Source organism: Coffea arabica, chromosome 5c (genome assembly GCF_036785885.1).
Source record: "Coffea arabica cultivar ET-39 chromosome 5c, Coffea Arabica ET-39 HiFi, whole genome shotgun sequence".
Lineage (NCBI taxonomy): Eukaryota > Viridiplantae > Streptophyta > Magnoliopsida > Gentianales > Rubiaceae > Coffea > Coffea arabica.
The window spans coordinates 12,446,379-12,473,167 of record NC_092319.1 but is presented as its reverse complement, the minus strand read 5'-3'; the positions used below and the strand labels follow the sequence as shown (position 1 = coordinate 12,473,167).

Below are 26,789 nucleotides of genomic sequence, written 5' to 3'. Positions count from 1 at the left end.
GGATTTGGATGTTGGTGTCTTCTGATGAAATGTAGCTGGATGTCTTAGCTTCCATATGCCTTTGGAATCAATGCATTTGGACCTGTACAGACCGAGTTATACCAATTACAGCATAGTGAGATTTGTGAACCTGTTTTAGTGGTTCTGGTTTGGTATTTTTGGCATATTTGACCTAGTTGTGCTAGGAACTGGACTGAGTGACCTTCTACATTGTTGTAGCCCTGTTTCTTAGCTTCGAAACGGTGGGTCTTACACACCCATCCGATAATCATAGTGAAATTGACACCATTACCGCAAAATGACGTCAAAACTGTTTTTCTGGTTTTGAGCTTAACCTTCATTTTCGGACTTTTCCCTAGCTTGACTTGGCTTTGTACTACTTGGAGCTTGCTGAATGGATATTAGATGAACTTATTTGTGTGACTTTGGGACTGGCTGAAGTAATAATGAAGCCATGATGGCTGGAAAAGTTAGCAAATGTAGGGGAAGTGCTGTCCGAACTTTGAAGGGACTTGTTTGCATTGGGTTTGTGATCTAAGGCTTGGATTTGAGCAAGACAATGTTATATGATGGATGGTTTCTGAGCCGTGGAGGTGAGTGACCCCAAACTATTGTTAAAGCTTCTTATAAACCGTTTCTTGCACTATTTACTTGATTGCATATCATGAGTGCTTGCATGTGGCCCATGACATGTTTTGGCTTAAATGAGTGCTTGGAATTCGTGTGCTGAACACCAACGTCTCCACCTCTGTGTACTGTTCATCTGGAGCAAATGGCTCCCCACTGACTGTTTACTGTTAAATGTTTGTTTGGAGCGTTGGGTGTTTAAGTACAACGATTTCGCTGGCTCACGAGAGCAATAAGTGTACATTATTAGTTGCTGTAATTCCCTTGGTTTACTGTTAAATGTTTGTTTGGAGTGTCCCTTGGTTGCTGTAATTCTTGACTTATTGGCTTGTCATTATTAGTTGAAAATGTGTTAAGTACTTTCGATGATTGTTAAAACGAGTTTTCTAGGCGAGTGTGTACTTTATCGCACTCGACCTAAATAAATATGAATTTTCAATGATTAATGATTAAATGCTAGTTGCGCATGATGTAAGCCTTTTGGCTGAACTGGCCACTGCCCTTCGTTACCGATCGACTCGAGCCAGAAGCGGATTCGGTCGGGCGATATGGTGACCCTGGGTGAATTTGGTATACTCGAGTATTACCTTGTAGTCCGGCTACGTCCGGATGGGTGGAGTCCGGCCAACGTCGGATGGGTGGAGTCCGGTCAACGTCCGGAAAAGGGGATGAAAGAATAAAAAGATGAACGAGGGTTTATTTCTAAAAATGAAATTTTCAAATAATTGGAGGAATAAGGGGAAATGTCAGGGGAACGAACAAATGAATAGCTCCATGTGAGCGGTATCCTTTTAATGAATATGTTACTATCGCTTTCCATTGTAATTGTTTCTTGAATTATTGATTATTGATGGTTAATGTGTTGGCTTTGTTATGAAATTTCATGTTCGGAACCTTATTGAGATTTTAGCTCATTGAGCTTTGTGGAATTACCATGTGGTGTCATTTTCTGCTTTTGTTTTACTCTCACTGTGCAAATGTTGACCTGTAACAAAATTACATTTTTACCCCCGGTTACTTATTGAACTTCTAAAACATTACAATGATTTCACTGGCTCACGAGAGCAAAAATACGTACATCTGATTTCTGAACCATGACATCAATGAAATGAATTTTTGTGAAAACTATTTGATTACTGATTTTACTGGTTACTCACTGGGCTTTTAGCTCACCCCAAAAATGTTTTATTTCCCCCCCCCACAGGGCTCAAGGCGAAGGAAGGGCTTGTTGTGCTTATTCACGTGACTGGATGGATTATATCGTGTACAGTTTAAGTTTGGATCTATTTTATGTACGAGTTGGTCTTGTATAAATATTTGAATTTGATATGGATGTAAGTATACATTCCACGATTGGAATCAGTTTCCGCTGCATTTGTGACATGTAATTATTGGAGACTTGGATGTATGTTTGTGGACCATGTGATGTATATTTGAGATTTATATTGTAATTCATTTGAGGATTGTAGTGATCGACTGAGTCCCGGCGAGAGCTGGGCAGGCGGCCCGCCGAACCCTCTGGTTCGCCTTAGGGGGAGGTGGGGCCGTCACATCACCCATTCAGGAGTGATACAAGTTAGCTCAATAAGTTCACCCTCCTCTGTATTTGTCCTTTTGGATAATGCATCAGCAGCTATATTCTCTTTGCCCTTTTTGTAGTGTTTCTCGTAGCTCAGTCCTAGTAGCTTGGTAAGCCATTTCTGTTGGGGAGGGGTTGTGATTCTCTATTCCAATAAGTATTTGAGGCTCTGATGGTCTGTCTTGATGATGAAATGGTGACTCTCCAAGTAATGTCTCCACTTGGTGACTATTGTTACAAGTGTCAGGAGTTCTTTCTCATATATGGATAATCCCAAATTCTTGGGTCCCAGACTCTGACTCAAATAAGCAATAGGCCTTCTGTCCTGCATCAAAACTGCTCCTACACCTCCATAGCAAGCATCAGTGTCTATAACAAAAGGTTTGTTGAAGTCTGGTAAAGCCAAAATAGGAGTGCTACACATAGCCATCTTCAGTTTCTGGAATGCCTCCTCAGCTTCCTCATTCCAGTGAAATTCCCCTTTCTTAAGCAGATTGGTGAGTGGCTTAGCTATTGATCCATATCCTTTTACAAACTTTCTATAATATCCAGTCAACCCCAAGAACCCTTTTAACTGCTTGACATTTCCTGGTTGGGGCCAGTTTACCATGCTCTCCACCTTTCTTGGGTCAGCCATTACTCCTTCTGCAGTGATGATGTGTCCCAAATACTCTATTTGTGTCTGGGCAAAAGAGCACTTACTCCCTTTAGCATATAGCTGATTTTGTCTAAGGATGCTCAGTATCTCATCAACATGCTTTAGATGATCTTCCAGGGATGGACTATACACCAAAATGTCATCAAAGAACACAATAACATGTCTTCTCAACTGCTCACTAAAAATCTGGTTCATTAAACTCTCGAAGGTTGCTGGCGCATTAGTCAAGCCAAATGGCATGACCTTGAACTCATATAATCCCTGGTGAGTCCTGAAGGCAATCTTATGCCTATCCTCCACCCTAACTCTGATCTGGTGATAGCTTGCTCTTAAGTCAATTTTTGTGAAGTATCTGGCTCCTCTTAGCTCATCCATCAGTTCATCAATTAGGGGCATTGGGAATTTGTCGTTCACAATGAGCTCATTGAGCTGCCTGTAGTCCACGCAGAACCTCCAACTACCATTCTTCATCTTTACTAGTAGTACTGGAGAAGCAAATGAGCTATTACTAGGTTGGATGATTCCCATCTGCAGCATCTCTTTCACCAGTTTTTCTATTTCTGATTTCTGCACATAAGAACACCTGTAAGGCCTAATTTGGAAGGGTTTGGCACCCTCTCTCAGAGGAATTCCTGGTCATGGTTTCTGGTAGGGGGTAGCCCTTGTGGTTTAGCAAACACATCCCTGTATTGCTCTAGTACTCCTTTCACCTCTGCTGGAATCTTCTGAGAGTCTTCCTGCCCTTCCTCTACTAAATGCAACTGAGCAGTGATTCCATATTCCTGTTTCCTCCTCCATTTGGCCAGTCTACTTCCTTTGATAGCCTTGAGTGTGATCTTCCCAGATTCTCCCCTTAATTCTATCAGATTCTTCCCTCTGTGGAACCTCATGTTTAGTCCTCTGAAGTCAAACTCAATAGGACTAAATTTAGCCAACCAGTCCACCCTTAACACTGCATCACAGCTCCCTAGTCTTAGTGTATTGAAGTGATGTTGAAATTTATACCCTTGGATCTCCCATTCTAGTGGCTTATTGAGCTGCCTGGACTCCAACCTGTCCCCATTAGCTACCTTAACTACCAATGGAGTACCAGCTAGTTGTAGTTGCAGATGTGTAGCTAGCCATTCATCCAGGAAGCAGTGTGTGCTTCCACTGTCTACCAGTATCAAAACTTCTTTTTCCCCTATATTTCCTTTCAATTTAAAAGTTCTATGCTCAGTTCCTCCTGCCAGAGCATGGATGGACACTTCAATGAGTTCATCACTCACCTCTCCCTCAAGGCAATCACAAAACTCCTCTACTCCCTCTCCCATTTCCTCATAGTGATCCTCAACCCCCCCAGGTTAATCTACCAAGATATACTGCATCTGAGCTAGTTTGCAAACATGTCCTAAAGTGTAAGGTTCTGCACATTTGAAGCACAGTCCCTTCTCCCTCCTATAGTTGAATTCTGAGGGAGTGATTTTCTTGTACTGGTCTACTTCATGTCCCCCTGTCTTATCCCCTTTAGAGAAGGAATTCCCTGGTCTCCTGGAGTTGTCATTAGTCCATTTAGGTTTGATCTGGGATGGAAAACCCTGTCTAATGGCTGGCTGTGAGGTGGGATATTTCTGAGTTATAAGCTTCTGTGTTCTTCTGATGGCCTCCAAATTTTTCTCCTGTAACTTAGCAACTTCTATAGTGTCTGCTAAAGTGTGTGGTTTAGCCATTTTCACCATATTCACGATCTCACTCTTCAGACCACTCAGAAAACAGGATTTATAGTATGAATCAGTTTGACCAGAAAGAATGGGCATTACCAATGATTTTAGTAGCTCGAACCTCTCCAGATACTCAGCAACACTTCCTGTTTGTGTGAGTTTGTTGAATTCCTCGATAGTCTCCTCTAGTGTACCTCCTCCAAATCTTCAACATACTGCCAAGGACAGTTCCTCCCAATCGACTGACTCCCTACCATGGTACATCCCATGGAACCAGATGTCTGCCTTGTCTCTGAAATGTAGTTAAGCCAAATCAGACTTGACCTCCTCAGCTACTCCCTGGATCTGGAAGTACTTGTTGGCTCTCCTAACCCACTCTCATGGATTATCCCCATCAAACAGAGGGAAATCAATCTTAGGCAGCTTGGTTCCCCTCTTAAGATCTTGCCTCTCAGTTCTTTCCCTCCTCAAATCCTTCCTCTGGTCATTTCCAGAACTGCTTCCCTGATCCTTTCTCCCAGTTTCATTTAACTTGGCCATCATTTGAGCCATCATGGACATCATGCTTGTGATACCCTAACTTTTAGGATACTATTGTTTAGTCTCCAAGAGGATATTACGATTTCTTTATTTAAGACATTGTTTTGTTTTAAAAACGAGAAACCCTAAATTCTAGAAACTCTAAAGTCTAAACAAAAACCCTAGTTTACTTGTGACTAATCGATTTTCTTAAATCCTTCATTTTGAATCGAAACCTTAATTGTAATCACTGGAATTGTAAAATTTCTCATATTTTCTTAAAATTTCTTTTTATTTGGCATTTATTCCCTTATAATAGCTATACTACTCATTGTACATCCCCAACATTTAGAATAAAGAATAGAAAGAATTTTTCCTTTTGCATTCATCGTTAGGGTAAACTAAGATTTTTATGCCTATCCGTAGTGTGACTATCCGGTACGGAGAGTGGATCAAATTTGGTGATTAAGAGTGAGTTTTAGATGATATTAAGTGTGTGATTGGAAGTGAGAATAATAAGTGAGAGAATTATAAGTGAAAACCCTAGTACACGCGATTTAAGAAAAATCGGATTGAACCGACGGGTACCGTTTGTTACCAATTGAGTGCATCACTTGACCACCATTTTCTCACCATAAAATAACCTTGATATTAGTGCAAAATATCAGCCCTTAATCCAACTTAAGTGGCCGAAAATATTGACCAAGAAAAGGGAAAAAAAGGAAAAATTGAGGTTGAATCTTGTGGTGACACTTGGCGGTCATCCACCTAACTTTGACCCAAACCAATTACCATCTTATAAACCTTCTTGAAACTTCATTTTCTCCTCCATTCCAGCCTCTTGGTCATGAGTTTGAGAGAAAAAAAGGAGAGGAAGACAAGCTAGCAACTTCACCTTGAATCCAACTTAGTTGAGTGAAAATCCAAAATCCAAACCGATTAAACTTTCATTTTAGTACTTAGATAGTTGTGTGTGGTAAAAGTTTGGGAGAAAGTGTTTGATTTCTCACCTATAAGGAGCTTTTGGAAGGTAACATGGCTGCCTATCCCTTTACTCTTCATTAATCTTGTTTAAGTTTGGATAGAAACTCATATTCTTGGTTTATGATGGTAAATTTGCCAGTTTGGAATGATATGTGGAATATGGAGTTAGGGTTTACATTTTCAGCCTTGCTTATGGTTATTCATCTAGTAATGGATGTTGTAGTATTAGTAATTTTTGGCTTTGATGCTTGAATGCTTACTAGATATGAAATTCTAGAGAAAAGCTCAAATTCCAGGTTTAAGTTTTCATATTTCCCTGTTCTGTCTGGTTCTAGTTCACCATGTTTGACGCTGAATTAGACTTAGCCTAAAACATAAAAGTTGTAGAGAATGATATTTTATAATTTTCTACAAAATTTCAGCCCAATCCGAGTACTGTATCTTATGAAAAGACAAAAATACCCCTGAGACTGCCCTAGGTAGAGTCCAGCAGACAATTTTGACATTGCCTCACGTTGGCTGCATTTTTTCACCTTGATCCGTATCAAACCAGTCTTTGGTCAAAACATGAAACTTTTAGCCCTGTGTCTCAGATTTCCAACGCCCCTAAGAACGCCTTAATCGGATTTCGGTAGCCTGAGTTATTGTCATTTATGCATAGTGCAGTTTACTAGCCCGAATGTGAGATTTTGGTTCTGTAATTTGAAATTTTGACCTAGATACACTACGAACTGGACTGAGTGTCTTCATCAAAGTTGTAGTTCTTTGTCTTAGCTTCGAAATGATATCTCGTACACCTTAAACCAATGATCACAGCTTCTGTTATAATTAAAACCGTAAAAGGTGTCAAAACTGTGAAATGTCCGTTTACGCCTTTGGGTGCGGACGCGCGACCATTTTCATTTCCGCGCACGTGTATGTGTATTTCTCAACCGTTTTTGCCATTTTGGACCGTTTAGAACTATTTTTGTTATTTTGTTACCATTTCGGCCGTTGCGGCCAATTTCGACAATCTTGTGGCCTTAATGTCGTTTTTTACCGTTTTGACTATTTTTGACTGGTTTCGATCATTCAAATTATAAACTGCTATTGTATGGCTGTTTCACTTATGTGTATATATAATCTATCAATACAGACTGTGAGCCTTTTGACAGTTATAGTCAAGCTCAGTGAATTGTATCGTTTTTCGTGCCAAGCTTTATCAAGTGAGTAATTGGGTTGTTTATTTATGTGAAATTGTTAAAGTGCTTCGTATATGTTGAATGGATACTTAGGTGAGGGTGTACTTTATCTCCCTCGACCTAAGCCCATCATTTGTTTTGATTTCATGTGTGAGATTACATGCCTTATGTTGTGTATGTTGTGTATCACCCTTTTGCTGAGTGCTGATGGGGGTGATTACATTACTTGAATTGAACCTCATTTGTTGTATGCTGTTTGGAGTAAGTATTTTGTTGTGTACTTTGTTGAGAAATACCATCTATTGAGAGATCGGATATCTCAGGGCTTGGTTCCAGCTCGATTCCAAGGATAGACGAACTATTCGAGCCAGTCGGGGTTTGGTCGAAGTTAGTTCCATGCTAACTTTGGGATTTAGTTCTTTGTTAAAACTTTGTTGAAAGCTAAGTGATTTTGTTTTGCTCGAGCTGCTGTGTACTGTTGACTGGCCAGCGGGGGTTGAAAAGGTGAACGGAGAAAGTTAAGTGGAGTCTACGGACCACGAGTACTTGGTTGACGGAGTGTCAACAGGCGTTCAAGTTCGGGGAATTGAACTGGCTTTGGAGCCACCCGTATCCTACCATTGTGATGTTACATTTCTGTATTGATGTGAAATATTTGGAATTATATGTTTATCTGAATGTGTTTTACATTTTTACGCCAATTATTCACTAAGCATATAGCTTACTCCGTTCCATTTGTTTTCCTTAGCAGGGGGCCGACGCGGGGATCGCTCGGGACAGTGTATAGACTTTTGGTTATAAAATAGTTTACCTTGTACCTGTTATAAGTTGACTAGTAAGATGTATATAGTTGTCGTGGTGGTTGTAGTTATCAGATTTTTTAAGGTTTACTTTCTGGTACTCGTGATATGTAATTCTTGGAGAATTGGATGTAATATTTGAGATTTATCTTGTAATTCATTTGAGGACTGTAGTGAGTGAGTGAATCCCGGCAAGAGTTGGGCAGGCGACCCGCCGAACCCTGGGGTACGCCCTAGGGGAAGGTGGGGCCATCACAATGCTCTCATACTTTTGGTCCAAGTTCTTAATGGCCTTCTTCGTGCCTTCTTGTCTGTGCTCTATTGCTCTGACCGCCTGTTCCAATCCATCATTTTTGTTAGCAAATGTTCTCACAACATTCCCTAGCTCAATCAGGTCCTTCCTCATCATCTCCTCCTGTGTTTTAGTCATCCCCAATGGCTTGTAGATAGCTCTGATACCACTATAACGGTACCAGACTTGAGCTAAATAGGAATGTTCCCTTTGGTGGTTGGAATAACAATCAGAACGTAAATGAAATTAATCAAACACAAAATGAGCTAAGAATGAAGCTCAAGAATGGCTTTCATTAATCTGTGGAGAAGTACAGAAAGGGCGGGAAAACTAAGAAGGTGAAAAGAACTGAAGGAAATTTGGGATAGGAAATAAGCAGAATGAGATTTAGCTCAATTCTGTTGAATTACAAGACAATTATTACCTTTACTACATTCACTTAATCCCCTATATATAGCTATCAATTAATAACTAACGTCTGATCCTTCCAATAGCGTTAGTCCACGTGGCCAAGTGGCTGTGAATTTGTTGCAATAACTGGAAGTTTGTTGCAGAACTTCTATGGCTTCCTTCGCGCGGTTGCAGATTTGGTTCCCAGCAAAGGCGTGGTTCTTGATTCACGCCTTTGTTTCTTTCTTCTACCTATCTCACGCCTTTCTCCTTGCTGTCTTCACGGTTTCGTTTGTTACTTGATTTGACTGTCAGCTACTCCATGACATTGCTCCAAATTCTTTTTCGGTGAAATCGGTAAAATACCATTTTTCGATTTCATTGCTATACGGAATTGAAATAAAAAATGTAAAATTTGAAAATGAATTAGTTTGAAATTTTCTAGAGACAATTTATCGAAACTAACAATTTCATTCTCCCAAATTATCGAATTTGATTTTGATGCACACCCCTAGCTAAATTTTACAAGTGTAAATTCCTTCTTTTTATTTTGCATTTAAAACTCCTTAACTTGTAGTTAATACATTGTGAAAATTTTGTGTATTTGTTATGTGGATAGAAGAGGGTAATTTTGGGACTAAAGAAGAATAAGGGAGCAAATCATCTTTTCATCATTTGAAATTTTGTGGATTGCAAAAAATTGCTGAAATTTAAAGTTTAGGGAGTAAAGGCCAATTGCAGGACAATTGAAGGGTGCATATTACAATTAACCCAAAAATATATATACAATTTGCATTACAAAGTTACAAAAATGTCCACCAAACCTCCTTTTTTTTTTTTTTTTAAGAACACAAATCTCCACCAAACTTATCACACAAACCTGCTCTAATAATAAAGATATAAAATTGTGGGTTATAAAATTGTAGGCTACAATAGATAACCAGACAACATTTATGTATACAGCAAAACATCCTAGTACCCTGATATTTGACTAGCACCCTCAAAATTTTCTGCAGGTAAAGCTTCGAGCAGGTTGTTATGTTAGCCAACACCAACCTCAATTCTTGCAATTTCTCTTATTTCCCAGTTCATATACATAATCATGCTCCTCCGAAAATTCCATCTCCGCAACCCATTAAACCTGAGCAGCAAAAGTTCCCAATTGTTATAAAATTAAGCACAAGATTTTATGAAAAACACTGTAGGACTCGTACTAGCTGTAATAGTAATTGGAGAGATGAGACTGGAATCAACGACAGTATAAAACTGGTGCCATTGCAGAAACTGCAAAATTCATTTTGTTGTTACAGTTCATTGAGCACGGAAGAGAACCCGGAAAATCCCATATTGGAAAATGAAGAAATTTGTCTGGAGGACGAGAATGATGGAAATAATGGAGGAGGAGGAGGAGGAGAAAGGGACTGGACGACGTCGTTGTTGCTCCTTGGACTTTATGTTGGACTTGTGTACTATGTTGTCTTTCTAGCACCAAACCAAACCCCGGTATGGTATTGTAGTTTATTATATGGAAGGGGAAAAAAAATCTTTGATATGCTTTTTTATCTTCTTGATTAATAACTACTGAAAGTTTTGGTTATTGTAATAATTAAAAAAGAGGGGGGAAAGAAAGACTTTGTTGGTTAATTTGTCTTAGATGTCAGAGGAAATGATAGCTGAGGAACAAGAAAATGGATTTCCTTTTTCTTTTTAATGCAATTGAACTGTGTTGTTATTGGCTATTGGGCTTTTCTTTAAGATTGAAACCAACTTCTTCAATTGTTATTTGTTCGATTTCCCAATCAGTAATAAAATTAGTAGGAGTTTTTGAAAAAGGAAAAGAAATACTGGGAGTTTTATTATTTATCATGGCAACCTGATGCTTCAGGAGGAGAAGGTAGAATCTTCTATGGTGTCATGTGCTCATCTTTTGCCCTATTTTCACTATTGACTTTGATAATTGTTTGCAGTCGACAGATGTGTATTTCTTGAAAAAGCTTGTTAATATAATAGGAGATGATGGCTTCCAAATGAATGAAGTGCTAGTGGCTTTGTGGTATATCTTGGGGTTGTATCCGTTTGTGTACAGTATGTTGCTGCTTCCGACTGGCCGATGGTAATTTTGATGACTTGTATTGCTTAAGTTTACTGATAATGCCTCTGAGTTATTGTTTACTTCGTGCTTGGATACCTTAAGATAGAAGCTAGGCGGTTCAGAATTGTATTTTCACTTCTCTAGGTCTGTATAAAGTTTACACAGGTGGTAATTAGAGTCCCTGGTCATATTCTTTACACATCTATTTTCAAAGATAATGTCGCACACCGATGCCTTTCTAATTGAATGCAACTAAGAGTTACACGGGAAAGGGCTCTATAAGAATTTGGGAAGCACAATGTTTTTAATTTGTGCTTTAACTTTTTTCAAGATATATGGAGGTTGATTGATTCTTATATCTGCTGGTCTTTGATGCTGCAGTGAAAATAGGAGTGTCCCTGTCTGGCCCTTCCTCATTCTTTCAGGCTTTGCAGGTGCATATGGTCTGATTCTGTATTTTATTTTTTGGAGACCACCACCACCACCTATTGAAGCAACTGAGCTTAGAAGATGGCCTCTGAATTTTCTGGAATCAAAAATAACTGCCGCAGTAAGGAGAGTTCTGTGAGAAATTTATGTCATGTAATAGATGTTTGCAGAAAATTAGTTTTAATATGAATTCTTTTCAGGATCGATGATGTGAAAGAAAGTTATCATGCATGGGTTATGCCAAACTAAAATCTGCAAAACTAAAGTTATCATGCTGTTATCATGTTTAGGGGTGCCTGATGTAATAGGTTGTGGGTGGATATGAGTTGGTGGAAATGAGTTGATAGTTTTTTGTACCTTGTAGAGCAACAAAAGTTTACTCCTTTCACTGTAAGTTATAATTTTGGTTCATGTTCACTACAACAAGCATTGGAAAGGCCATAACTTTTTAGTGTTGACATTAGGCTAAATTGTGAGAGAGAGATTTGAAGCTTAAAAAAGTAACTGATTCAGGAATTAGTACTAAAGTTGCATTGGGGGATTTGTTATGGAGATCATAGAAGCATGCATGACTAGTATCCTATGCTATTAATTTTGCATTATGAAGACTTTCTGACTTATCGTGCCAACTTTTGGCTAGAATCAGTGAACAGGGTTTTGTTGAGAAACTTTAAGGACGCTATCATCTGCTGGAAATGAGCTAGTCTATTGTCTTGGTGTTAGATATATCAATCTTGTGCAAAGACATTAGTTCTAGAGCGTATGAGGCAATCTCAAATTTGAACTTCAATAGTTGTGCTAATTGATCTAAAAGACATTCAATTTTATAGTGAAAAAACAAATAAACAAGAGCCAAGTTTGACAGAAGCATGACAAACAAGGTATCGAGAAGATCAACAATCTTTTGAATTCTTAAACATGGTTGAATCAGGTTTGAACCGGCATGTTGAAATATAACTGTGTTCGTGACATATAATTAGAATTTTGGTTTGTTTACTGCTTTGAATTCATTATTTGTAAGAAGCATGGCATGCAAGTCATACTATCATTATCCAGGGATGAAAGAAAAGAATGGTTTCTACTATCTTAATGTCTCAATAATTGTTCAGAAAGCAAAGCTGGTTTTATTAATACTACTCTCGCGCTTTGTTTGAATTTGATGCACCAGAAACCTGGAGCAACCTTTTGTCTTGTTAAAATAAATATGTCTTTGGATTGTAATTATTCTGGAAACTTTATATTTGGTTACTACTCAACACATTTCAATCACCTTTTCTTTGTAACGTCTCAAAAAGTGCCATAGTGAATGATTCCAAAAATTTATCTGAATAATCTTAAATCCCAAGTATGAAACTTCATTTAATGTAACTATCCTAGTTGGTCACAGAGTGGAAAGGTTAGGGAGGTATATGGACAGATCATATTTAACGTGTCTCTCAATAAATAAGGAGACAAACAAGTAAATGTTAGCATTTGATCATTCTCTATTACGATATGGCTAGATACAAGCCTCACTTTTCGAGTAAATATATCCCTTGCCTTTACGAGAAACCCTTTTGATCTCAGTATACTGCCAGCCTAATATGGCAAACCTTTCAATTGCATGTTGCTTTCTCTCTCCTCACTCTACACCTCCTTCACTGCTAATGATGCCTATTTTAGAGCACAAGCGTTTATACAAAAACTCCAATTTGGTGGACTAACTGTTACATGAAGTGGTTTGCCAGAATAGGAATACATAAAAGCTACATTACACTTTATGTTATTCCATTATTATTGTTTGTGTAGATACATGGCATGATGGTGACAGCTGTTTGTGGTTATTCACATTTTACCTCAAAAAGAGGGACTGCCTTTGATATGATGCATACTCTTTATATTAGCCGGTCTACACTTCTTAGCTTGGTTTTAGTCATCAGGCTAAAGCTCAATTTCCTTGAATTCTGAGCTCCAGAGCTCCAGTTTCCACCATAATGAAACAGCCCCTGGGTTTTTATGATTTGCTTTGAATGAGTGGGGTTGGACTGTGATTAAAGTTTAATTGATTAGGAGAAATTATTGAAAGCTTTCAGATGAAAAAGTGGAGGGGCGAAGGAGGCCTTGGTCTAATGGCAAGGTTGAGGCCCCAGGAACTCGCCCTTCAAATCCATGTTCCTCCTCCCTGTTCTGTTTCTTAAATCTCACCCTGGCCCTGCTTTTTTTTTTGGGTGTTTTTGGGGGGGGGGGGGGGGGGGTGGGGGTTGGGGGAACAAATGAAGGACTTTTAAAAGCCAAGGTCTTGGTCTAGTGACTAAGGTTGAGGTTCCAGGACTTTAGAAGTTCTGCGTTCAAATCCACTTTTCCGTTTCTTCAATTTATCCCTCCCCTGCTATAGAGAGAGAGAGAGAGAGAGAAGCAGGTTAAAATAAGATAAAATAAAAAAAATAGAGAGAAAGAAGAAAAATGAGAATGTGAAGGAGAGCTGTACTTTTAAGGTTTAGCAAAATTACAAGCACAATCTTAGATTTGAAGAGTATCTGTATTGAAGCTTGTGAGTTACAAGGTGGTAATACTAAAGGCAATTTCAAAAACTGTTTCTACTACAGCAGGACTTGGATTCCTAAGTGGTGTTCATGATCACTAGCTATAGGTTTCTACTATATTACCTAAACTTCCTACTAGGATTGAATGTATGACATGGTCAACAATGAATTAAATTCATGATATATAAAAAAACTGAAAAACTGCCTTTAAATTCTGAATTTTGGTTTGTTTTGATAAAGATGATGTGATGGTTAATTTAAACCTAAAGTACAAAATTTTTTTCCAAGTCATGAAGCATCTCCATGTGAACATATTTGACATCCTGATCTTCTGCCAGCTCTCTTTTTCCTCTTTTTTGATGAGCATGAAGTTATATTTGTGGATGAATGGTGTAAGAGTTGCTGACCTATTTATTGCCTTAAGTTTGTTGTAAATGACTGCCATCTTCATTAGTTAATTTTGAGTTGGTCTGTGATTGACGATTACGTAAATGGATCTAAAAGTTAAGGAGGGTATGCTTGGCAGAATAAGAAGGAAAAGGGATGGCAGAAAATGTTGAAGAGTTGCATGAGTTGCTGCGTAGTGTACTGGGGAATTTGATGTGCTAATGATGTTTGCTCTGAAATGGAACACAATGATATTAGGAGAGCTACAAAATGTAAGGCTTTGCCTTGCATAATAGGTGTAATAAGTTGGGAAAGCTGTCAATTGCATTAACTTCTGAGGAATACATTTCACAAGATATCATTTCCTCTTGTTTCCCTATTGGGAATTTCCACTGTCTAAAGTATGATATCTTTGGACAACATTCGACTGAGTCAGGATGGGCGCATTCCTAGACTTTGTGCCTCCTCCACCCTATTTGATTTCAACTGCCGCATGACTTTCTTATTGATCACCAAGTCACTCCCTCCTTGGAGTCCCTCAAGCTTGCACAGTCATGATAAGTTGCTGCAAGCAGTCATTCATCAGAGTAAAAATTGAGGTTAACTGTGTAGCATTCAAATAACTATTAACAAATCCTTTGGTTGCATCCAAATAATTATGAACTCCTGTCAACAAAAAATTTCCTGAGAAAATCAGGTTCTAGTTCTCAATAAAAATTTAGTGAAGTTCAAATTAGAAATGATGAAAATTTTGGTGTGGTTCTATAATTAATTTAAGTTACACTCGTAGGTCATTTTATAGTAAAAATAGAAATTAGTGGATAAGAGTCTGTTGTTTGGACTCCTTAAGCATCTGGTTTATATATTATCTTGATTGGACGTTGCTGGTTTTACATTGAAGTTTATATCTTAGATGTCAGTTGTTTCATGTCTTACTCCTATTCTTAAAGTGATATCTAACTAACTATGCCTCAGATTGCATTGGCTGCAGGGTTAGGTTTAATGGCTTATGCAGGTTTATCTGATGGGGCTGTTTGGAGGGAGTTTTACCGGTACTTCAGAGCAAGCAAATTTGTGAGTGTTTATATACTTGAACTTGCATGGCCTTTTTACTTGATTTGCAGAGTTGGGTTCATTCATGTCATTAATTGTGTTCACAGCTTAGCAATTTCAAGAGATTCTATGTTTGGTTTTTAATCTTATCAGGCCATATCTACTTTGATTGTGTACCCTTTTTCTGCCACCAGTACAACTTTTGCATGTGGCCAGGCTGCATTATTGCTTCTTTTGTATTTTTACCTTGGAAGAAAATGGCAAATGCAAAGGTATATGACCCTAAGTGGTTGGCAAACATTAATATGAATAAGCCTTTGTTTTTTTTAATGTCTGTATATGACAGATTCTGACCATGTTGATCATCTAGTAGCTGCAATCACCTTATTTCAAATCATCTGTAATATGCTTCTTGTTGGGTTTAGAAATAGTGAAAGATGCTCACAAGCTAGGCCTGATTTTTGGCGTTGTTTTTTGGATGAGGGGGTTCTTTGCATTTGGTGAATGGTAAGTCAAGAATACTCTAACATTAACCAAAGGAGGAATTTTTTTTTTTTTTTTTTTTTTTTTTTGAGGATGAAGTAACTGACCTTGCATGAACAATTGTGTGGCCAAAGGGGTTGCATTTGCTGAACGCGAGGACCCTTTCTTCAGTACCTGCAGGAAAATCTCTCTTGAACAAATTAAATCCATTATATTTTAGAGTTTTCTCGTGATAATGGATCCTACATGTATTCCAGCGTGAATGCTGGTGTATATAAGAGTTCCCAAATAAAAAGTAATGCTTTTTTCTGGACTTATTGATGATTTGAGAGTTTGGCTTCATTCATCAAGTTAGAACCAGGATTACCTGAGTACTGTGTTTAGTGTGTTTTATTCTCTATGTTGGCTAAAAGGAGTAAGAGGCGATTAATACAAGAGAAACAAAGGGACAAATTTAGATTTACTTGGTAAGTTTAAAGTCTTGAGGCCTTGCAACAATCAATTAGGAGTGTTGCTTATTTCAGTGTTGAAGCTGGACACCTGTTACTATTATAGTAACTCGCTGAAAGATTTTTTCGCATGGAATCTACTGCTGCTTAAAATATCTCTGGCCAACTTTATGGAAAGTGAGTGGTACAATTGAACAAAATGAGAAATCTGATACTAGGTCATTAAAAAGTTTTTTATCTTGTAGGCTGTGGCAGGCAGCCTAAGTCCTTTGCTATTTGTGAAACTGAGCCAGTTTTCTGGAATGCAGATACATCTTACATGCATTGACTTTGCTTTGTTATCGACATTTGCTCCATTCTGGGTTTACAATGATATGACTGCTCGAAGATGGTAAGTATTCAGTCAGCCTCCGTATTATTCATGCTTGATGCATCAAAACACTTCTATTCCTGAGGGCACACAGAGGAACTTGCTTATTTATGACATCCAGGAAGAAACATTATTTAGATACCCATTCTCTCTGCAGGGACAACAAAGGTTTATGGCTGCTTCCCTTATCATTGATTCCATTAGTTGGTCCTGCTTTATATCTCATCCTACGACCTTCCCTACTAGCTGTGCCAGCTTTGCTAAGCTCAAGCACTTCAGAAGAAAAATGATGGATGACCTTTGGGAAAATTTGTGGGAAGCTGTTATGATAGACGATTCTAGAACCTAAGACCGGAAGCTGTCAAGCTCCATTTGTGATGCATGAAGCGGGTGGCGCTCTCTCTCTCTCTTTTTCCTTTTTTTTTTTTTTTTGTTTTTTGTAATCCTCAATTGTTTTGTGGAAATTTAAACTTTGAACTCAAAATTAATTGGGCAAGAACAGATGATACTACTAAATTTTCGAGGCTTGTAGAATTCTATGGATGGGAAAGATGCACAAGTACGTCAGATAAACAGTGAGCTGAAGTGCGGAGGTATAGGAAAGGAAACTCATTTAATAGTGTAGAGGAAAATACAATTTCAATTGTCAGTATGAAACTTATTGGATATCTCATTATTGTTTGCAAGTTATTTGCAAAAGTACGTAAAATACAATGTTAAATTTCCCTGCAAGGTAATTAACCCTATAGTATATAACATCAGTAAACAAAAAATTTGAATATAGTTATCAGATATCAAAAACAAGATTTTGGAAATTCATGGGCGAAAAGCACCAGGTTTTCAAATTATACAAGGTTACAAGATTAGCTTTCGGTGAACCAAAAGATTATACAAAGATTACAAGTTAGCTAACCAAACAACTGATAACGTTTTACTCCACGTCCTAGCTACAGAGAATTTTAGGCACTAGTTATTTGGTATCTGCTGTCATTTTCTGCAAAATAAGCATGGTACGTAGCTATTTCTACATTGATCAAGTACGAATCTTTCACTGAATTGTCACTCTGATCCTTCCAGAAAAACAAAACAAAGAAACAAAACGACAGAAAAAATAGAATTAGAAAATTCAGATAAAACTTTGTGATAGGCATTGCGTATTATGTTCCAATGTGATCCCCAAGACTGACATGACTCGAATCATGAACAGTTCCAACGGCTACAGTTCTTCAAGCATATAACTTTTCCAGCTCATCCTTAAACTCAGCTTTCAACTGTTCCCTCTTTAATTTGAGAGCTGCAGTAACCAATCCAGACTCCGGAGTCCATGGATCTGGCAATAGTTTGATCTTTGCAGGAATCTCGAATTTGTCCAATTTTGCTTCCTTTGCTACCTGAAATTTGGACCAACATCACAAAGATGTTGAATACCCTAGAACATGTAGCTTTAGCATTCTGAACTCCAAATGACAATAATGTGCATTTGGGTTTAGATGTGTAGAACATAAAGAAGAATAGCAGTAGAATGTTATAAATAGATGCTATGATTTGGAACCCCAACTAACTCTCACCTGTTCCTTGTTGATTCCAACGAACAAAATGGAAGTCATTATGTGAAAGAAAGGGTTAAAAAGGGTTCCTTTCAGGCAAATTATCTCCTTAAAAGAGGTGAAGACAATGATCACAAAAACTATCCCCTTTCAAGATAAATGTCACCTTTTAAAAAAAAAAAAAAAAAAAAAAAGCTTCATCACTCAATACACCCTTCATAATCGAAATATAGCCTAATGAGTATCAAATATATCACATTAGTGATACACCTTTTAAATAGCCAATGAGGGAACAAACCTTGGAAAGTGATTTCTGGACCTCATTGATAGCTTCAGTTTTGTTACACAAATCGGAAAAGTTATTGTGACTAATGCCAGAATCTTCAGCCCATTTCTCGAGGGCCTGATGTGAGGGAACCACAAGAGCTACGCAATAATTATGGAAGGGATCAACATATACCATGATATTATCAACATAACTGCTTGTGATAAGTGCTGCCTCAACCTGCAATGCATTGCACAAGCTGATGAATATACATGTTTTGCTTCAATTCAATATGTTTTGTCCCTTCCAAAAGAAATCTAAATTAAGAAGAGAGAGAGAAAAGGCAGAAAAGACAACCCTTGAATTGAGAAAATACTGATGCATATCAGCAAATACAACACTAAGAGCAGAAACTGCAATTGCTCAATTGTTGTCACTATACAGCAGACTAAAATTCTTCCAGATGGGTCCATATCCCTGCTACATCAATTCTTATCCTCCACAGGGCTACCCATGTCGGGCATGACACGGCACTGGTACTGCTATGGGATCTGTGCCCAACACTTCATTTGAAATTTTGGACGCCTCAAAGTTAATGAGCACAAGAAGAAAAATGAAGGAGAGCGAAGAGGGTGTAATGTTTATATCATGGTTGAAACAAATATCACTGCATGAGTTGGATTTTGGTTCTAATTGTGACGTCTATTTTCTGTTTTCCACTTAAATGCTTTTTTCCCCCGTGCAACACTAAGATATACATACACATATCTAAATAGAGGACAAACCCCTGTACCAGTGTTTGAAAGGTCATAAACGTAAACAGGAGAAAAACAGGTTTTGATTCCTTTTCTGGAAAAAGCAATAGAGAGGATTTCACACCTTCCCTAGAGAGATGTACTCCCCATGCTGGAGTTTGACGATATCTTTCTTTCTGTCAATAATCTCAAGGCATCCATCAGGCTGAAACCTTCCAATGTCACCTGTGTAAAACCATCGCATGCCCTTTTCATCAACCTGCATTGTCGAGTCAAATAGCAAAATTAACTAGAACTGCAAGATAAAACTTTCTACTTGCAATTGTACAGATAACCAGAAAACTAGGTACCTTGTACACTTCATTTGTTTTGGCTTCATTTTTAAAATAACCAGCAGTTACACTGCATCCGCCAACAACTACTTCTCCACGTGGCATTGGTTTGTCATACGTTGTGTAACCACCTTCTTCCCAAGAAACAAGCTGCATGAAAACATGATAGTCAGTCAACAAAAAGTGGTTGATGAACCAGCAACCACGCATAATTCTCAAGTGGACGAGAATAAAGTACTTAAGAGTCAAAAAAATGGAAGTAACATATCTGGTGCATCTATTTTGTTTTTGTCAACTCTTTTCTTTTCCAAAACTTCCAATTTTCCCAAGGAGACGGGGTAGAATAGGAGAGGGGGCTAACTTCATTTTTAGGAATTAAAACAGTTTTGATCAGAGTAAAAGATTCTAAACCAGGATGATCTGTGATTTACAGTTGAGTGCTGCTACTGAAAAAAACTTTAAATATTTGCAGTGTAAAAACACAACACTTTTACATACACAAAACCATACTGCAAACTGTGTATACTAAGTATTAAGACTTCATGTCTACGTGCATGTATGTGTGTGTACATTCAGCATACTGTTTGTTCTAGTTTTCAAGATACTAATCAAATAACAGCCTCATCAAGGATATGCAAATGGCATCTTAAGAGTTTATTTCTCATGAGAAAGGAAAAGTCTGAGAGTTGAAACATCAAAGTGCAACATCAACAAAAAATAAAGTTCCAAAACACAGTAACAATTCCTCGTTATCTATCACATTTAGGAATTAAAACAGTTTTGATCAGAGTAAAAGATTCTAAACCAGGATGATCTGTGATTTACAGTTGAGTGCTGCTACTGAAAGAAACTTTAAATATTTGCAGTGTAAAAACACACAAACTTTTACATACACAAAACCATACTGCAAACTGTGTATACTAAGTATTAAGACTTCATGTCTACGTGCATGTATGTGTGTGTACATTCAGCATACTGTTTGTTCTAGTTTTCAAGATACTAATCAAATAACAGTCTCATCAAGGATATGCAAATGGCATCTTAAGAGTTTATTTCTCGTGAGAAAGGAAAAGTCTGAGAGTTGAAACGTCAAAGTGCAACATCAACAAAAAAAAAAGTTCCAGAACTCAGTAACAATTCCTTATTATCTATCACAGAATAACATATACATGCAGAGTTATCTACTCTGGATATGACATGAACAAAGAACTACAGTAATACTGACCATAACTACCACATCAAAGGATCTTAAACTAAGTATGGATAGGCAATTAAGCATATGGTTAAGATGATAATGCACAATTCAGTTAAACCTCAGGACATCAAAACTCTGATACCCCGGTGCCAATACAACTTTGTCCAGGACAAAGAAGCAAACCCCCCCTCCCCCCCAACCCAAAAAATAACTTTGAAAGTGTAATAGTAAAACAAAGTCATGACAAATATCTTATCATGGGTAACCATTCAAGATCCCAATGTTGCTACTCAGATATACTATGCCTCGTGGAGTCTTGGACATCAACCAAATGATCCCAAAAACCTAATGACAAACAAATTGGTTTGTCATAATATTCAGCCTCTAAGCCCAGGTATCCTTGTTTAACATATACACCACCAGGGTGCAAGACAATCCCTATGTACTACGAACCTCCTCAGATCTAATAATCATACTTCTCAAAGGCATTAATTGGACAACTCGCTGGTCCCAAATGCTTAAGTTACTAAATTTGACAAAGTCTTGTATCTTGATCAAACAAACCGACATATCTTGTTGAGACTTGGCCGGAAGGTCAGCATTCCCCACCACATTTTTTCAATTAATGCATGGGATCTATAAGTAACTTTCAGGAAAAACCCCCTCCCATCAATCTCATGCACTTGATAATGAAAACCCTAATTAGTGACGAGAACTTAAATGGAGTTCTGCATGTGCAAGAAGCTAAGATTCTAAAATGTCTAATGTGTCAGCCATATGATATTTAAAAATTAGAATGAAGAAATGGAACTTGACGATGTTTCCACAAATTAGACCTACAGCTTGACATTGCATTTATAATATACCTCTAGCAGAGAAACTGCAAGCAAAAATTTGGTTCCATGTTATTTGAATCTCTTGATATGCACAAGCTAATTTCAAATCACTGTACCCCAGTTCCTCATCCTTTTCCCAGAGTCTAGAACCTCGAATTGTGTTCAATACTAACTGCTAAGCTAAAACTGCATTCTAAATTTCCGACAATATGGAAGACATAGAACCACAACGTGATTCCTAGTAGAGATCAATTTTGTTGCATAGTGGCACCATTATTCAGTGAATCAAGGAGAATAAAACTCACGGAATAATTTACTTGACAATTGAGAACCAGATGACAATACAAAGCTAAGTGTCACTTCAAAGTTTGAGATGACATAATCAGACTATTAAATTTTGAATATGTAACCAAAAACCTCTTAAAAGAAATAAGATAACCAATGATATCCACTTATCGATTCCATTTGTTTCCCAGGCAGATGTTACTAAGCTCACCTTGATGTAGCAACAAGGAAGAGGAGGTCCAACACGTCCAACAGAAGTGTCGTCCCACTCCGAGAAAGCAGCTCCAGCAAAAGTTTCTGTAAGCCCATATCCTTGACCAATGGGAGCACTGCAACATTGTGTATAAAATACAGATGGATGCTAATGATGGAACAGGAATACAGGAGAAACTTGGGCTGAATAACATGAATGGCATCATTTATGTACACACTATGCAGTGACATTAGCATCCTGATAGGATCACTTTTTCTTCTCCTTTTTCTTTTTTCCATAGAGGGGAAAGTATAGATGTGGTTATGTCTGGGACAGGAGGATCAGAAATATTACCCCATGCAGATATTAATAAATCTTTGTGTGTCACCAGATAAAGGAGCTCCACCACAGAGCATGAATCTGATTTTTCCCCCTAGAACAGAGCGAATCTGTGTAAAGATGATTATATCCCATAGTCGTGCCTCTAAGCCCCATGCCCCAAACCAACTTCCTTCTATAGCTGCCAAACGTCTCTTAAAAGCAATGTTGAAGAGTTGCTTGGATAAACCTCCCTTCTCGTCAACCTAAAGACATCAAACAACAATTAAAAGAAAAGAAAAAGGTGCATTGATAGCTATTTGTCAATCTAAAAAAGGATTCAAATAGCATCCAAATAGTAGAATATTTTTGGTCAATATAGTCCAAACCTTTTTCAATACTCCTTCCCTGACACGATCTAAAATAGCAGGAACTGCTGCCATTAAAGTAGGCTGTAACGCTGAAGCATCTCCCTTGGTTCCTTTCTTGATTTTGTTCGATGTATCTGTTAGTGTCAATGCTGAGCCATAACCAATTTTAGCACCTGCAGTCAACATCACAGACTAGAGAAAAACAAATTTTAGAAGGACAATCTAAATAACCAATGATGTTGAGATGCAAAGTATCATGAAGAAGGTACCTCAGCAGCCAATTCAAAAACATGAGCCAGTGGCAGGTAGGCCAAGTAAACATCATCACTTCCAAGTCTCGGGATCACAGTCATAACTGCAGCAGCTGTGGCTACGATATTGCCATGAGTTATCATGACACCCTAGAAATCATACTGGTACAGCATAAGCATAGTGCAAGAGCCCAGAAACAAAACATCACAATTCCATGAAAAAACAATTTGTTTGGAGAAGTAGAATAAAGCCTAAGACTCTTGATGGAGATCGGGCTCAATTCTTAAAACTGGCACTGAAATGTGGAATAAGGAGTAAAAGAGGAGCAATTTGTAGCTTTACAATGACTAGGTGAAGGTCTTGATGCCTATAACTTTGCACAAGCAAATGCAAGCTTGTGTATGCATTTGTGATCTGTTACCACTAGATAGACATAAGGTTAACCCACATCCTTACCCACAAAGTCCAGTAGAGACACTACTTTCTCCACAAAAAATTTCAATGTTTTAGCAATTTGCTAGTTCATATTGAAGAACAAACACACCAATGATGAAAGACAAATCTTTTCTGAGCGTTTTGTTTTCATCAATGAATAAGCAGTTTCATGTTAACACTAGATGATAAAAGGCACCAAAAGTTCATTTCTGCTGAAAGATGTAAAAAAGAAAAGATGATTAAACCTTTGGCAGGCCTGTGCTGCCACTAGTATACATCACAACGGCAATATCCTTCTTAATAGGCAGTGTTGGCTGAACAGGATTACTTTTACCAAGCTTCTCTACTTCAGAGAATGAGAAGACTGTCCAGTTGCTAATATTTCCAGAAGTGTTTGAGTCACTAGAAGCCTCTCCGTCTTCAAAGTAAACAATGTTTCTAATGGTCTTCAAGCTTGAACTTACTGCAGCCAACTTTTTCAATTGCTTGGAGTCACAGATCAATGTTGATACTTGAGTCTGTTAAAAATTTATGAACTCCATTAAGGACTGCTGAGTCCAAAGTTCTAAGATGCCAGATTCATCTCTGATATATTGAAGAACATAAATAGGAAAGGACACTAAAAGAGCTATACAGAGAAGAAGGTAGGCAGATTGTTGGAATCCAAAAATGCACTTTGTTCCTACCTCATTCAGAGAGTGTATTAATGCATCATCCCCTAAGGAAGCATAAATTGTAACAACGGTAACATTCTGCCGGAAGCATCCCTGAACCAAAAACAAATATTTTTATCAAAAAACCAAAGGGCAGAAAAAAGAAAAATGGCCCAAAAATACAAAAACAATTTCATCTACCTGAAACGCAATGAACCACTCAGCCCGAGTTTCAGAGAATATTGCAGCCCGTGTATCCACATCATGGCCTAATTTAACAAGACCGGATGCAAAATTGCAAGCACGATCAAATACCTGGCCATAAGTCTCCCACTGATAATCCCCCAAATGAAGTTTTTCAAACTTTCTCCCATCACTGGCCGTCACAAACTCCCTTCCTATCAACTTTCTCCTTCCAAGAAACCTTTGCCCCCAATACTTTCTACAAGACTGCTCAAATAAAGCAGCCATAGTCGTCGCTCCTTCCCAGGGAACCTCGACCAATCTAGCCTGTCTAGCATTGCGCATTGCAAGACCAGCCTCACCACTAACTTGTTCATGAACTCCTCTCTGTTTTGCCTTCTTCTTCCCCACAAGTACAACAGAGAGAAATAGAGGCACAGCTATGGCGAGAATAACTGCACCTACAATCCCACTTGTTCCATACTCTTTAATAATCAACCTATAATCAGTCCCATCCATGTTCACCACAATATATGGCTCTCCCACGACTTTCCTCGAATCCAACTAATTGATACACCTTATACGCCTATACCTCAAAAATTGGCATGCACCCTGCATTAAATATTTAAAATCAGATACCTCTAAAGCTTTACATAATACCAATTTGATCCATTTTCACTTTGATCAAAACTGACACAGATGAAGCTCACAACAAGAAGAAAAATAATGAAAATGTGTTGATTAAATACTTAAAACAATAAAAACAAAAAAAAAAGTGTATCATCAATAAAAAAACAAAGCAATAACTAAAATAACGAAACAGTATTGATCACAAAGACAATAAAACACAATCATCAATATTACATGTTACTGAACATTCAAAAAACAGATTTACTAAACCATCGAGCTAACACAAATGAAAACCTAAATTGATTACTCTTCGAATAACAAAAACAATAAAAAAAATTAAAAAAGCGTACTGTAAAAGTACCTCAGGGAGAGACGAGGAACAAAGTGTTGAGTTGCCTTTTTTCCACTTCTTTTGGTTCTTTGGACTTGTTTGTGTTTTTGATTGGTGGGTGGGTTTAATGGGGCGAGGATTTTAGGATTCTTTTCACGAGTAGCAGTAGAAGAATGGATTAGAGATGATGAATTGATGATGGCATGGGAAATGAAGAAAGTCTGAGAGATGTTATTCCACGAATCGAGAATGTATCCCCTGTGCGAGTGTGCAGGGTATATATAGTGTTCCTACCGACGCAGAGATCTTGTTTAGCTGTTACTGCGACGTTTAAGGAAGCAGTTAGTTACTAATTCACGCTTTACTAGACAAGTTTTACATGCAGAATTATAATTTAGGATTAATCTAACAGCGTATTCACTTGACCGCCATGGATGAATTGTGGTGTAAAAATTGGACCGATAAGGTGACATGGATTCATACCTACTACTTAGAGGTGGCAATTTGGATTGAGATCCATTTATCCATCCATATAATCCATAATTAAATGGATTTGGATTATCCATTTATAATATTGGTTTTAAATGGTTGATCAAAGCAAAATCATTAAATTAAATAAATTTATATGGATTATCCACAAAAACCACATATATCCATTTACTTAAAAATCAAATAAAAGAAATGGAAAGGAAATGCCTGGTGAGGCCTCAGCAGCTCCCCTTGGCCTTGGTGGCCTCTCTCTCTCTCTCTGCCGTGCATACATGTGCCTGCTGGCATAAAATATGCCAGTTTGAATTTTATTCTTTTCTTTAATTCCTTGTGGTGTTGGTTATTATTAACTGCTACAATCTCTTTCTGCAATTGCATTGGAGAAGGACTATAAACAGAGGAATCAAAGTAAACATTCTCCGCTTTCTGCCACCTTAAAAAGCTTGAAACTATCGTAGTAAAGTTATTTGACATGGCTTGTGACTACGTCTTCCCTTGTGAACTGGGGATTGCAATTTGCAAGCACCTTCAATCGCGTGATAAGTTTCTGCACCAGTTAATGTTTGATAGCTTAATTGTAGTTCTTTTGCTATCCAAAGTCCTTTTACGACCATGAGAGAATGGCGTATTTTGTCCTCTTTCCCATCCACACACCTAAAATTTACAAGTACATAAAAAAGTATCTTTATATTACAAAAAATGATAATACAAAAATAAAGTAATCAAAATATTTAAATGGATTATAAATGGATAATTGGTTTTTATTTAAACCATTTAGATCCATCCATTTAGATCCATTTATTAAATGGATTTAAATGGATTAGATAAATTTCATCCACCATCCATTAAGTCAAAACCAATTATGAACCATTTATCCACATTGCCACCTCTACTACTACTATATATATATATATATATATATATGTATGTATAAATAAGATTGACTAATCTATCTAAGAGCTGGGTGGTTGGCATTATTTAAGATTAATCCAACTTACTTGAATAATTATAATCGAGGGCTGTTTGGGTTGTGTTACGGAAATTAGTAGCGGAATCATAAGTGTATTTCGTTATGGGTATGATTTTTGTCATTCCAATCTATGTTTGGTTCGGAGCCATAATTTGTTTCCTTGGGCATTATTTAAGTAGGCTTGATCTAGAGATTACTCGAAACTGCGATATTATTTAAGTAGCCATAATAGTC

The 26,789-nt window shown here is 37.7% G+C and overlaps 3 protein-coding genes and 1 long non-coding RNA gene across 7 annotated transcripts; 1 reads left to right on the top strand and 3 right to left on the bottom strand.

Moving 5' to 3' along the window:
* Nucleotides 1-3,484: 3,484 nt before the first annotated feature.
* LOC140007202 (uncharacterized) lies at nt 3,485-4,177 on the bottom strand. Its single transcript, XM_072049899.1, has one exon. It carries the CDS (start codon nt 4,175-4,177, stop codon nt 3,485-3,487), a length of 693 nt encoding a protein of 230 aa, XP_071906000.1.
* Nucleotides 4,178-9,651: 5,474 nt separating this feature from the next.
* Nucleotides 9,652-17,201, top strand: LOC113688966 (uncharacterized). 3 transcript variants are annotated; one of them, XM_027206799.2, is made up of 6 exons: nt 9,652-10,233; nt 10,698-10,843; nt 11,204-11,256; nt 15,152-15,234; nt 16,454-16,536; nt 16,673-17,201. In XM_027206799.2, the coding sequence occupies exons 1-6, from the start codon at nt 9,769-9,771 to the stop codon at nt 16,803-16,805; spliced, it is 963 nt and encodes a 320-aa protein (XP_027062600.2). In that variant the 5' UTR covers nt 9,652-9,768; the 3' UTR covers nt 16,806-17,201. The 3 variants fall into 3 exon arrangements, with proteins under 3 accessions (XP_027062600.2, XP_027062597.2, XP_071906670.1); XM_027206796.2 differs by having other exon boundaries at nt 9,653-10,233; nt 11,204-11,372; nt 15,136-15,234; XM_072050569.1 differs by lacking the exon at nt 9,652-10,233 and adding an exon at nt 10,240-10,624 and having other exon boundaries at nt 11,204-11,372; nt 15,136-15,234.
* On the bottom strand, nt 14,232-15,993 carry LOC140007646 (uncharacterized). The gene is made up of 2 exons (XR_011814990.1): nt 15,804-15,993; nt 14,232-14,725 (listed from the first exon to the last, which is right to left on the bottom strand). It is a non-coding gene; the product is annotated as an uncharacterized lncRNA (long non-coding RNA).
* Nucleotides 17,202-17,419: 218 nt separating the features above from the next.
* On the bottom strand, nt 17,420-25,348 carry LOC113688965 (long chain acyl-CoA synthetase 8). 2 transcript variants are annotated; one of them, XM_027206795.2, is made up of 12 exons: nt 25,127-25,347; nt 24,154-24,747; nt 23,986-24,066; nt 23,545-23,817; nt 22,882-23,013; nt 22,631-22,804; nt 22,278-22,507; nt 21,942-22,059; nt 19,433-19,564; nt 19,207-19,341; nt 18,361-18,567; nt 17,420-17,906 (listed from the first exon to the last, which is right to left on the bottom strand). In XM_027206795.2, exons 2-12 carry the CDS (start codon nt 24,652-24,654, stop codon nt 17,742-17,744), a joined length of 2,148 nt encoding a protein of 715 aa, XP_027062596.1. In that variant the 5' UTR covers nt 24,655-24,747; nt 25,127-25,347; the 3' UTR covers nt 17,420-17,741. The 2 variants fall into 2 exon arrangements, with proteins under 2 accessions (XP_027062596.1, XP_071906669.1); XM_072050568.1 differs by having other exon boundaries at nt 17,755-17,944; nt 25,127-25,348.
* Nucleotides 25,349-26,789: the final 1,441 nt, after the last annotated feature.